Source organism: Coregonus lavaretus (genome assembly GCF_964263955.1).
Source record: "Coregonus lavaretus genome assembly, chromosome: 24".
NCBI lineage: Eukaryota > Metazoa > Chordata > Actinopteri > Salmoniformes > Salmonidae > Coregonus > Coregonus lavaretus.
The window spans coordinates 2,125,329-2,137,728 of NC_140011.1; the positions used below are offsets into that span (position 1 = coordinate 2,125,329).

Consider the following 12,400-nt stretch of genomic DNA (forward strand, 5'->3'; position numbering starts at 1 on the left):
ATTTGTTTAGATATTTTACAATGGGGGATTCGCTAGGATCACCTACTCTTGGAAGAACATATCAAAAGCATCTGCTAATTCCATTACCGCGAATTGCCCTGCAGTAATTTATTAAACCTACCCCTATTTCCTCTTTCTGGCTCCTTACCCTCAAGTCAACAAAAACTGTGACATTCTATAGAATCTTCTCTTATTAGAGTGCTTATTAAATTCCACGAAATTGTCACTTCTTTCAGTTCTTCCAAAATTTCTGTAAGAGGTCTACTTTTAAAGCAGATCTAACAACAGAGAAAAGACGACCGTTTTATGGAGTTTTAGAACTAAGAGCTGGATTCAATCCGTATCGTAGAAGTAATTAAGTATGTTAAAAATCTGCTTTTCTGTGTTGGAATGGTGTGGGTGTACCCCAACAACAGAATGGTATGGGCGTATACCAGCTATAAAAAATATTAATGCCACTAGACCGCTGATTGGCCAGCTCAGCCAATGAGCCAATATGACATGTTCTATGAGGAAATAGCAAGCATTTTTGAAATGGTCTGTATGAGATACAAGTTTGAGGTGGGGTTTTGAAGTGTTTTTTCTCCAATTTATGCATTGGCCACAAATACGAGTATAGGACGAGTCAACAACATTATTTGGGTATGAGTTAACAGAATATGAACTTTTAAAAGTGAGATTTTCACTGGACAGTTACAGTGGGGGAAGAAAGTATTTAGTCAGCCACCAATTGTGCAAGTTCTCCCACTTAAAAAGATGAGAGGCCTGTAATTTTCATCATAGGTACACGTCAACTATGACAGACAAATTGAGAAAAAAAATCCAGAAAATCACATTGTAGGATTTTTAATGAATTTATTTGCAAATTATGGTGGAAAATAAGTATTTGGTCAATAACAAAAGTTTCTCAATACTTTGTTATATACCCTTTGTTGGCAATGACACAGGTCAAACGTTTTCTGTAAGTCTTCACAAGGTTTTCACACACTGTTGCTGGTATTTTGGCCCATTCCTCCATGCAGATCTCCTCTAGAGCAGTGATGTTTTGGGGCTGTCGCTGGGCAACACAGACTTTCAACTCCCTCCAAAGATTTTCTATGAGGTTGAGATCTGGAGACTGGCTAGGCCACTCCAGGACCTTGAAATGCTTCTTACGAAGCCACTCCTTCGTTGCCCGGGCGGTGTGTTTGGGATCATTGTCATGCTGAAAGACCCAGCCACGTTTCATCTTCAATGCCCTTGCTGATGGAAGGAGGTTTTCACTCAAAATCTCACGATACATGGCCCCATTCATCCTTTCCTTTACGCGGATCAGTCGTCCTGGTCCCTTTGCAGAAAAACAGCCCCAAAGCATGATGTTTCACAGTAGGTATGGTGTTCTTTGGATGCAACTCAGCATTCTTTGTCCTCCAAACACAACGAGTTGAGTTTTTACCAAAAAGTTATATTTTGGTTTCATCTGACCATATGACATTCTCCCAATCCTCTTCTGGATCATCCAAATGCACTCTAGCAAACTTCAGACGGGCCTGGACATGTACTGGCTTAAGCAGGGGGACACGCCTGGCACTGCAGGATTTGAGTCCCTGGCGGCGTAGTGTGTTACTGATGGTAGGCTTTGTTACTTTGGTCCCAGCTCTCTGCAGGTCATTCACTAGGTCCCCCTGTGTGGTTCTGGGATTTTTGCTCACCGTTCTTGTGATCATTTTGACCCCACGGGGTGAGATATTGTGTGGAGCCCCAGATCGAGGGAGATTATCAGTGGTCTTGTATGTCTTCCATTTCCTAATAATTGCTCCCACAGTTGATTTCTTCAAACCAAGCTGCTTACCTATTGCAGATTCAGTCTTCCCAGCCTGGTGCAGGTCTACAATTTTGTTTCTGGTGTCCTTTGACAGCTCTTTGGTCTTGGCCATAATGGAGTTTGGAGTGTGACTGTTTGAGGTTGTGGACAGGTGTCTTTTATACTGATAACAAGTTCAAACAGGTGCCATTAATACAGGTAACGAGTGGAGGACAGAGGAGCCTCTTAAAGAAGAAGTTACAGGTCTGTGAGAGCCAGAAATCTTGCTTGTTTGTAGGTGACCAAATACTTATTTTCCACCATAATTTGCAAATAAATTCATAAAAAATCCTACAATGTGATTTTCTGGATTTTTTCTCTCTCAATTTGTCTGTCATAGTTGACGTGTACCTATGATGAAAATTACAGGCCTCTCATCTTTTTAAGTGGGAGAACTTGCACAATTGGTGGCTGACTAAATACTTTTTTTCCCCACTGTACTTTAAGAAAGTTAAAGAGAAAAGTGTGGATTGCTGTCTCTCCTTGTACATAGACGGCTTTCAAGGCAAGGAAACCCTATTCCCTATTTAACACAGGGTGGAAAACTATCATTAGGGTTAGCGACTTCCATTTATTTGAAAGACTGCAATACAGTTATATACAACCAACAGACCTGAATTAAGCTGACTGATGTATGCAAGTGAAAAAATATGATTGTGGATGGATGTGTGATGCTGTTACAGTGCAATACAGGTTAGTGAGGTCTGACCTCAGAGGCCTTCTTGTTTGAACTAATGAAACATGAGATCCTTTCGAAACAGATGTATCAGCAAAAATGTCTAGGTTTACCAGACCATTTACCATCTGCTTAGTAAGGCATCAACAGAATGGCAAGAGAGCTACCTGTCTGTACAGATTACAGAACTTCAAAGTGGGGTTCAGGAATCCTTGGGAGAAGGTAAGCATAGGCTATGTCTGAAAATGTTACTAGCTGTCAAATCCTTGTTGCCTCCGTCCTTGTTTCCTCAACCACCTCTTTACCTTTCAAAGTGCATTGGAGGAGAAGATCCTAGGTCCCTCCCTCGGATCTCCTCCAATGAGCTTTGAGAGGGAGGGCAAGGAATTGACAAAACAAGGATGAACGAAGCATGCATTTAACAGCTATTAACGTTTTCAGAAACAGCCTTGGTGTAAAATCTATCCCGTCTTTTCACTTATCATGGGCTGCTGTCTTGTCACAGCATGGGAACTGGGAAGACTCCTAATATGTTTGAAGTTTCTTTCTGAGTATGGAAACAATCTTTGGGCTAAATTCACCTAAGAGCAACCAATGTGATCTTTTGAGAAAATCACAAATAATGTAATAGTGTTGAAATGGACATTTAAAAACTGCATGGATGGGGATTTGCTCTGAAATTAGGGACTCGGTTCCTCTGGGTCTGCCAAGTACACTGCTGAACCTAATGTCACAATAATACATAGCTGCGAGTCAAGCCTTGCATTGACTCCCAAGCTGATAACCACCTGCTCACTCTCAATCACTACATTGTGCAAACGTGCAACTTCAAAGCCTGTCGAAAAAGAAACCTTCTCTATACTTCAATACTGCAATTCACAATAAATATTCAAGTGAATCCTGTAGGGTAAATTGTGGTAAGATTTTGTTGCACAGTATACCAGTACCACGGTAATATCAAGGTACCAAAATGGCATGATACTTACGATACCAACATTTTAGAATACCGTAGTACCGTTTCATGATACTACCGACTTTTTCAGCCCTACCTATCTAAAGAACCTGCTGGTGCCTGTTATAAAATGTTTATAAAGTCAGTTTTGTTGATAAATTCAGTTGAATTTAAGGAACAGCCACTAGTCTCTTGTATGCGCAGGTCCAATGATATCCACTTCACTTTCATATCAGGTGTCAGCTGTAATCAGTGCGCTGCATCCTCTACCAGCCCTCACTCACATGCTTCTCTCTGTCTGCTCTTCATGCGAGTCTATTCCTCCGTCAGTTTTAAAATATATAATTTAGCCCTGATGAGTCTGTTAGATGTGTACATTTGTTACATTGGAGTAGCGCGCAAAGCGAGCAATGTTGATACATAGTATAATTTATCGCCTGTTATAACCAAGCGCATCGACCAGTCCGAGTAGACTTTGCAAGTTCACCGTCATGCAGCGTTAGTGTCAGAGAGATAATAATAATAATAATATGCCATTTAGCTGACGCTTTTATCCAAAGCAACTTACAGTCAAGTGTGCATACATTTTTACGTATGGGTGGTCCCGGGGATCGAACCCACTACCCTGGCGTTACAAGCGCCATGCTCTACCAATTGAGCTACAGAGCACCGTTTCGTGACAGGCATGCTTGCAGCTTTACAGCAAAAAAATTTATCATCTCGAGCTAGGCTAAACAGTTCAAAAAATATGACCCATATTACCGGAGATGCCTTTTTTTCTTTATCGGGATTCGCAAACTTTTTATATAATTTCACAAACCATGTCGCGGGCCTTTTTAAACTAATACCGGTTCTTTAATTATTGGTTTGATAACAAACAACGTTGTTCAGTCATGTTCCCTAGCTAGCTAACAACCTGGTAACTTGACAGTAGGTTTAGGCTAATTTGATTGGCACAGGAAGAAAGGAAAAGGGTCTGCTACTCATGAGATGTGCTTCAAAAGGTAGGATTAATATAGGCCTAATGTAAGCCTAACCTATATCAAAAATCTATTACTTTCTGGTGCTCCTTAAATTCTGTTTGGTGCCTATCCTTTTCAAACTTGTGAGCATGGGAGTATGTGTGTTTGTGGGAGGGAGAGTGGTGTGTGTGTGTGTGAATGAGTGTGAGGGAGACAGAGTGTTGTCCACTTAATGACAATGTCATGCAGATCATTATGTATGTATATTCCTTCCTCCCATTCCATGTAGGCCTTTGCAAATGAGCAAATTAGCCATTCTATGCAGTATTATATTATACACTGAACAGTGTGAAGTTAAATTCAATGTGTTGTATTGAGTAGAAGTGTGAATTTCAGTGACAGGTTTTTGGAGAACGTTTAGAAAATGTGAACAAGCGTCCGGGGCAAACAGGATGCTAGGCCACTGATTTTTTTCCAACATGGTATCGTGATACTTGGCCTGGTATCATTTGTAAAATGTTGGTATCGTGACAAGCCTAGTAAGATTAGAAATACATTATATGCGTTGGTTATAGTATGGAGAGTACAAAAGATAAAAAAAGATATACAATTACAACGCAGTCATTATCTTATTGCAATGTGCCTAGTAATAATTGAATTTTAGTTTGATTTGTCACACCTAGGTGAATATTCAAATCAAATGAAAAGGCACAACTAAATGTCTGAAGTTGACTTTAAAAACAAGCACCCCTAAGAAAAGCATTATCAAACTATGGAGTTACATTGAATATCCAACAAAGCTTCATATGGTACAAATCCGATGCACCAAACCACTTTGAACATTTCAACATCAAACTCTCATGGGGATGGTTGGTGACAGTCTAGGAAAAACCTAGGCCACACTGTGCCAAAGTCATAGATGTACTTCCTTGTAAAGAAGTACTGTGTTATTAAGGCAACTCCCCGCCTCGTTGCTGCTTGGAGAACCCTGCCCGAAGTTAAAAAATTCTGATACATGGTAATACAGGGGAAATGTCTACAGCTGTAGAGCCTGACATGTTTTGCAATGTTTTTGTAAAATTGTCACAGTCAATAATGGTTATAGACAACTTTTGTCATTGACCACGCCGTTTTCCGAGAGTTCGGTCTTCATTCAGCCACCCTCCCGGTCCTTGTATTTCCTTCAAAGTTAGAGGACCCATGGCAGGGTTGGAACTAAAACCAACTGCTGCCTTGGCCCTCTGAACTGGGCCTTTCATCCCCTTGTATTCATAGCAGCGTTTCGGTGCGTCTTATGGTGGTTGGTGAAGCCATCTCCAATACTCTTTCTGACAGCATGTCACATGATGCATGTATGTATGTATGTATGAGAGCATGTGTCGAGAGAAAAAAGGTAGAAAAACAACTTTGGCCCATGCATTATCTAACTTGGCGGTGGGTTTCGAAAGTCGGAGCACCCCGTTTACATAGCAATTGACAACCTAGCCATCGTAGGTTTCGCCGCTAGCTTTCTATCGGTTTTCTTTCCACAGAACCAAGTGAATGCTATGGTCAGGCATGCTCGTGGCAAACACGAGGCCAGAGTCATTTCGCCCATCCAGCCCATTGAGCCAGGAGGTGACTCCCGGCAGGAAGCTGGAACCTCGTTTGGACTTCCTGTAGGCAGGCAGAGGCCAACGGCCCGTTATCTTTTCTGTCCTCAGGTCCATGACATACAGGAAGTCGGTGTCGAAGAGGAGCGAAAACACCTCGCCGAAGCTGAGCAGGGAGAGGTTGGCAGGGTCCTGCGTTTTGATGACCCTGGAAAGAAGGAGGAGATTCAGCAACTGATTGTTGGCAGGTATAAAGAGCTCCGTTACATTCCATGTATGAACACCCACACAACTCATTTTGTTCGCAACCATGGATATTGTCAGTGATATACTCACTCCAAAGTTCTGAGGATTTTGTGGCTTATTCACAGCAAGTCGTTTTCAACCTGGTTGTTTTGAGGGTTAAAGTTCTGTTTCTATCAGGAAACAAGGCCCTGGGCAGTTTTTACCTGAGGATATCGAAGCTGGCAAAGTCCCACTGGTAGACCCCCAGGTCCGAGCTACAGACAATGTAGCGGCCGTCAAACTGCAGGCGAGGCTGCAGACACACACTACGGTCCTCTGACACAGACAGGGTCTTCAAGCACTTGCAGTTGATTTCCCTGCCTATAGGCCAAACCTGTGAAATAACCAATGATACATATAAACAAATGAATGGGTGTGTGAATATATGCATCTCTGTAGAGATAACACAGCACTGTGGTCAAACATCTTAAGTATTACAGTGACAAAAGACAGAGCACAGGGTCAATTATTGCATGAAAGTTGAAGAAGCAGCAGATGCAAAGAAGCACAAATGAATTAACCATATTACCTTTATTTCATATTTATCTGCACTCAACAGAATGTAGTCACCAGGACAGTGCACCATGGATTCTACTTCACTCTTCTGAAGAATCACCTACACAGGGGAAAAGGTTTGATAGTCTTAAGATGCGAGACAGGTTTGGGTCCTTCATCTAGTATTCTTACACTGGGCAGCTTGCAGTTTGTAGACAAAACGTACCAGCAAAAAAAACAAAAAAAACAGTGAATGTGCTAGATAGGCCTTTGTTATGGATTGCAACACTGCAAAACCTTCTCCTTTCATCCATTTCACAGGCATTTGCACAAGACAATGGGCACAATCACTGATCTACAAATCACCTTGCATCCCAAATATCTACTCATTATGTGATAAAGATTAGCAAAAAAAGTGTTGTGGTATTCTGCCCCAGGTCCTCAATGGATCCCCACAAACATGCTGATTACATTTTCCAATTCAAAATCTGCAGTTGGGCAGCGATCCTGAACGTAACCCAGGACAGGAGGTTGACAGCCAGGTTTACCTTGGTGACCCACTCTGTGTGTCCCGTGAGGGTGTTGAGGCAGGCGCCTGCCGACAAGGCCCACACCTTCACCGAGAAGTCGGCAGAGCCGCTCACCAGCGTGTCCAGGTCATCGTTGTAGTCCACGCTGAACACTGCCAGAGCCAAGGAGAGAGACCTGGCGTTAGTACACCAACACACATGGCTATGCCATTTGTGAACATCATAATTCGTAGCCTTAAGATGTTTTTATTATTGTAAAATAGAGCCATTTAGACCCTGATACGGTCTCTGCAACCGGGCTATGGAGGCTACTTGAAGTGGCAGCTCCCATGCATAAAATCACAGAGTTCATATTTGCCTGTCAATCAAAAACCCACAGATCAGCACAGTCCAGCTGTCTCTAGGAACCACAAGGCACAAGAATGCCTAACTCACAAAAGTTATTTCCTAAAACCCAAATGAACAATGGATGTAACACCCCTAAGTCAGCAACTGGGAAAGGTAGGGACCCCAGCGGTACACTGACCTGCACCCGTGTGACCACGGAACTGCTGGATCTTGACCCCCGTGCTCCACTCCCAGCAGGCGATGGTGTTGTCAAAGGACCCCGTCACCAGCTTCTGCTCGTCAAACTTCACTGTGGCGCAGGTGTGCGTCTGAATGCCGTAGATGCACTGCCCGGTGCGAACATCCCACAGTTTGGCAGAAAGGTCATCGGAGCCTACGAAATAATTTGTGAATTTTACAATGCGGAATTACACACAATGAAACGCTGATGAAGACAGCTTGGCTGTCGAAACGTTGGTGAACTAAATTATTGCATCGGAGCTATTAGAGGTTGCAGCTTTAAAATTGTATTTTAAAGAAAGGTCATCAGAGCCTACGAAATAATGTGAGTTTTACAATGAGGAATTAAACAATTACATGTATGAATGTAACGGCAACATTTTAACAGACTACAAAAGACCTCCAGCAAACTAGCGATTGTTACAGATACTCAATTTTGCACAAAAGGGCAAATTGAAGCATTATTCACAGATGCTAACACCTAAACCTTAAATTCAACCCAACAGAGGCAAAAGACGGCACAGAGTAAAGTAAGAGGGCCGCCCGGTCAAAGTTATGGTAGAACACTGAAGACCACTCCACCACACCCCAGAATGACCATACGCCTATAACCCACCTGTGCAGAGAAGGCCGTCCTTGTAGTAGAGGGCGTAGACGCGCGCACTGTGCCCGATGAGCGACGACGTCTCAAAGGCCTCCTGGTCCTTCAACTGCATCATGCGCAGCTTGGCCTTGAGGTAGACACCCTTCCAGTGGGACGCGTCCTGGATGGAGTCGTCGATGCGCCAGCCCAGGTCCCGGCACACACCCTGCCACACCTCTGTGCACGCGCTGATCACCTGCGGGAGTTACCAAAAACATTATATAGTTAAACCGGAACTGAGGACAAAGAAACCCAAACATACGTCAAATCTAACCGAGGCAAATCTTAGGAGGAAATGTTCAAAATGTGGAGGTCCAATATCCAAGTTAACCTCAGTAATGTTGGAGTAAGTCCCATTTTACAACACACATGTTAAAATAGGTCCTTACTTGCACCACTAGTACATTTTTTATCTCAATCCTTCAACAAAATGTTATCAGTAAACACGTTTCCATCCAGTTATGCGAGTAAAGTAATACTGTATTTAAAAAAAATCACAACAGCTGTGATGGAAACAGGAAGTTTCGGTAGAATTTTATAAATGCCGACCGAATCTCTTTTGTTCGACATGGTGGGATCTTTGTGTCAGTAAAATTAATTATGCGAGAAATGGCAGTGGAAACGCCTTTATGCGCAAATATTGATATAATAACCAACATATCGCGATGTCACACAATGATATGGATGTGTGGTACTACCACTCGGGAAAACCATGCAGTTTATTAGGCTACTGATTAAATAAGTTATGAACTTCATAGGGTGGTGAAAGTGCACGGTGATCTTGATGCACCTTTCCAATAAATATCGAAGGTCTTATTCTGGTGACATGATGATCGATGCTTGACAAATAAAAATATTCTCAATTTCCATAATAACCTCATTTTACATTTACATTTTAGTCATTTAGCAGACGCTCTTATCCAGAGCGACTTACAGTTAGTGAGTGCATACATTTTCATACTGGTCCCCCGTGGGAATCGAACCCACAACCCTGGCGTTGCAAGCGCCATGCTCTACCAACTAAGCTACACGGGACTATGTGACTAGCCTACCCGCACTGTATCTGCGAGCTGTTGACTAGAGTGCACGTGCCAAGACCAGAGTAGGAACGTTTGTTATTTAACGCAACAGTTTGTGACAAAACTATCGGTACAGTTGAAAATACGATGGAAACACATTGAGAACTTTAGATTTGTATCCGGTAAATGAAAACTTAAGCAAAAAGTACATTGAGTGTACTATGTCGTCACCCACTGATTTTTATCCACAACAAGTCAGTTTGGTCGAAACACCACTGGTTGGAAAATGCACATTTTCTTTATGCGGATTCTAGAATATTCCCATGAAAATCTGTCGCTAGTGTCATATGTGGGAGACCCTGGCCTTATTCAATTACTTGCACACCAGCTATTAACAAATACCCCTTTCACACATACTGAGTTGTACTGTGCTGGCCTGGTTATGCATCCACCAATAGTTGCCGGAACCACACTGGAAAGGTGAAAGTAGAAAGAAAATAACCAAGCCAGCACAGTATGGTTCGGGTCAGCACGATGGTGTGAAAAGGGTAGAACATGAAGCCTGGGCCACATTCAGTTTCCAAACGTTGTCTAACGTTGCAGATAGAAATGCCATGAATAGAGCCAACATGATTCATTGTTCTTCATGTTTGTCCTACATAACATGTTTTTCTATCTGAACGTTCCAAAACATTGTGTCCTGCTGAACGGGCCCCAGACCTTGGTTGTACTGCTTATACACCACCATGACAGAGAGAGCCTGACCTTATTCCACTGCTTGCACACCAGGCAGCAGGTGAGCAGGGTCTGCGGGTCGAGCCAGTGCAGCAAGTAGAAGGTGAGCTCCAGGGGCAGCAGTCGCAGGAAGTCCCGCTTGAGCAGCGCCTCCAGTACGTTGGACAGGTGCCGAAGCTGGACAGCACCGCTCAGCGAGATGAGTTGGTCCAGGGTCTGGTTGCGCTGCTGGTCGCTCAGTGTGAGGAAAGAGGTGGAGACCGACTCCAGCCACCCCTCAAAGGCCGCCTTCTCCATGGGCACATGAGAACGTCGACCTGCGGTTACAGGGTTCAGTAATTATGATAATTCTCTACATACCATTATTATTTGTTTAAAGGTAGACTCAGCGACATGATGTAGATGCAGAAAGTAAACAAACAACTTAGTGGGTAAATGTATGCAACAGCTAAGAGTGTTGAAACGCGAGGCTAAAGTTCTTGATTGTTTTGGTCCCGTGGCTACCAAACTAACAGCGTGAAGCGAATCTGTGCACATGGGTAGATCATGTATGTGACAGAGTGAAGCATTACATCTCGCTTATCTCAATAACTGCGGTGCTGTTGGTGTCAACGTCATTTCGCCGAGTTTACCTTTAAAACGTGGTTAAAATACATTGTTCTCAAAGATCACCTTTGACTTCATTAACACTACCAACAAATGTCTACCTCAATTGTTTACTTAGGCCTAGCTAGTTACCTACTTGAACGTTACATGTTTAAGGCAACATTAGTTATTAGCTAACTAACGTAGAGACAAGACTGCCTCTTGAGTAGAACATCTACTGTTCTGACTATCTAGCTAGCTTTGCCCCTTTTATTTAAAGTAATAGCTAACAGTTCAAGGAATGTAACTAGGGTTTGCTACAGTTAACGCGTTGTCTAGCTAAGCTAGATAGCTTGGCTGATGGCTAGCTAGCTTAACTAGGCAACGTTAACTTTAGCAAACGCTAGTTACATTCCTTGAACTGTTAGTTGCTGGCTAGCTAGCCAAGTAGCTAGCTAACGTTTGTGTACAATGCACCTTACTACTGAAACTAACGTCAACATTAAGAACATTTACGTGATCTAGCTAGCTATTAGTAAAAAGCTAGCTATAGAAAAGGTAGTAAAACTTACCATTTCCCGTAGAACCCGTATCGGTGGGAGGTATTGTGCTAGCTAGCTCACAAGCTAGCTAGCCAAGGCGGACAGGAAAACCAGTTATTCTTTGCGTTCTACAAAACAATAGAACGCTAGTTATAAATATCAGAATAGTCCATTTTGCTAGATGTCAAAAAGTCGTTAGTTTATCAGCTGAGAAAATAAACGTTACGTTAGCTTTTCTGGCTGGCTAACTGGAATGAGGTCATCTGCTTCTTTCCGAAGTTAACGATTATCTAATGTTAAGCATTCCACGCACCAATACTATTGCATATACAGTCACGATTTACCTAAACGTAGATTAATACATTTACTACCGTTAGGTAGCTATGTCCAATCCAGCTCGATGGATGCATCCACTAAGGTAATGATGCACCCATAGAGATAGATAGAGGACTCATTTATGTATCTGTGCTATAATAGCGTCCGTGACAGCATAGGCAGCGCCACTGAGGCAATCTCCATTTTGAAGTAGTCAATTTACTTCTTCACGATTGGCTTACCCCTCCTGATGACCTGGTTGGACATGACTCCAATAGGGTCACCAGTAGGGATCAGCAAATGAAGTCGGAAGTCCCACCCAGTTGACTACATTAAAATGGTGGGAGCCCTCAATGACACTGCCCATACAAAAAAGATTATTGGCCACTAGAGGCCTCTATCATTCTCTATGGATGCATGCCTCTTGTTGCAATTTTTTTCGGCAAACCTTCTTCCGGCTACTTAGCAATGTTCTTCCGGGTCAATTTCACCTTTTTCAAAATAAAAGCCAGCTTTATGATTTTGGATTCACAGGATGCAATGACTGTTCTGCCAGCTCAGTCACAGTGGCGTGTATTCATGGATGCCTAGGGAAGCCAAGCTTCCCCCCCCCAAAACAGCGCTCCCTTGTCTCTGTATGTGTAGCCCATCTATCTGAT

The 12,400-nt window shown here is 42.8% G+C and overlaps 1 protein-coding gene across 2 annotated transcripts; it reads right to left on the reverse strand.

Annotated features, from left to right (window-relative positions):
• Positions 1-4,304: 4,304 nt before the first annotated feature.
• On the reverse strand, positions 4,305-11,866 carry LOC311099277 (F-box/WD repeat-containing protein 2-like). Of its 2 annotated transcripts, XM_084139987.1 has the most exons (9): positions 11,653-11,866; positions 11,457-11,554; positions 10,330-10,616; positions 8,519-8,741; positions 7,862-8,056; positions 7,354-7,487; positions 6,840-6,926; positions 6,475-6,644; positions 4,305-6,233 (listed from the first exon to the last, which is right to left on the reverse strand). In XM_084139987.1, exons 3-9 carry the CDS (start codon positions 10,594-10,596, stop codon positions 5,945-5,947), a joined length of 1,365 nt encoding a protein of 454 aa, XP_083996113.1. In that variant the 5' UTR covers positions 10,597-10,616; positions 11,457-11,554; positions 11,653-11,866; the 3' UTR covers positions 4,305-5,944. The 2 variants fall into 2 exon arrangements, with proteins under 2 accessions (XP_083996113.1, XP_083996112.1); XM_084139986.1 differs by having other exon boundaries at positions 11,457-11,866.
• Positions 11,867-12,400: the final 534 nt, after the last annotated feature.